The following is a 1,052-nucleotide window of genomic DNA, read 5'->3' on the forward strand; positions in this document are numbered from 1 at the left end:
TATATATAATATATATCACGTTTTTTAGATTGGAATGATTTTGCCAGAAGATCTCTTTGAAGCAGACACTTGAATTCTCAGTTTTTAAATGCCCTAGTTTATTATTTCTTTTCGTTTTTGTTTGTTCTCTTTCTCGGGTTTTGTTTGTTTATTTTTTGTTTTTTGTGTTTTTGTTTTTTTTAATGGGGGAGAGGGGGAGAGGGAAAGAGGGGGAGGGGCATTTAGCTGCTTTTCATTGGTGGGCAAAGAAAAATATATAATATGCAAGAAGAAGATGTGTTGTGCAATATTTGTCTTTAGTGAATCATAGTATTCTTACTAGCTGATATAATACGTCAATTTCAGGAAGGTCTGGATTGGTCATCTCGATTGATACTTCTGGTCAGTACAGTCTGCAGGTCAATGGCGTCACATGGTTGACCAATGGAGATACGTTCTTCCGGTCGGACGGCAAGCAGTTCTCAACAGCGGACAGCTCCTTAAAGGTGAATAATGTTTTGCGACTCTGTGAAATCATGAGCTCGTCAAGTTTTAGAAATATGGAGTTATTTGTATCATCTTAAAGCGGTGTTCATTTGACGTGATTTCAATGAAAGAGAAAAGTCCTACATCTAGAATAGAAGTTGAGATGTCTGCGATTGAAGGAGGTGGGGGTCGCCAGGTGTCAGAGGTAAAATTAGCAAAAAAGTGACTGCCAAAGTTTGGTGACTTCCAAAGCTTGAGTGTCTTTGGAAACTGTAGCCTATGTTTCGCTAGCTGCGTGATTCGACCGCCTTACCGACAAAATTTTCGAAAAACATATTTTGATCCCTTTTTGTAGCACAGCCTTTGATACAACTTATGGTAAAATCACGAGTTTGAAAGAGTCCATATCATACCAGTCCCCAATTTTCACGAGATTCAACCGCTCAAGTGCCAGTTTTGCTGCCTGCGGCGAAAGGGTTGTTGAATCACGCAGATTCAGTGGCTTGTTGAGGTGTTCATCTGTCGCGTAGGCGGCGTGACCCACACGACTGTGACCTTTGTCATAGCGGACTGGGGGATAGTGGGAA

General features: G+C 40.9%; 1 protein-coding gene across 1 annotated transcript in view; it reads left to right on the forward strand.

Moving 5' to 3' along the window:
- LOC101862002 overlaps positions 1 to 832 on the forward strand; it is a 6,692-nt gene extending 5,860 nt beyond the window's left edge. Inside the window, exons 4-5 of the mRNA XM_013089898.2 lie at positions 346 to 485; positions 821 to 832. Of these exons, the coding sequence (XP_012945352.2) occupies positions 346 to 485; positions 821 to 832 (152 nt within the window). The remainder of the gene's footprint in view (positions 1 to 345; positions 486 to 820) is intronic.
- Positions 833 to 1,052: the final 220 nt, after the last annotated feature.

Source organism: Aplysia californica, unplaced genomic scaffold (genome assembly GCF_000002075.1).
Source record: "Aplysia californica isolate F4 #8 unplaced genomic scaffold, AplCal3.0 scaffold01075, whole genome shotgun sequence".
Classification (NCBI taxonomy): Eukaryota; Metazoa; Mollusca; class Gastropoda; order Aplysiida; family Aplysiidae; genus Aplysia; species Aplysia californica.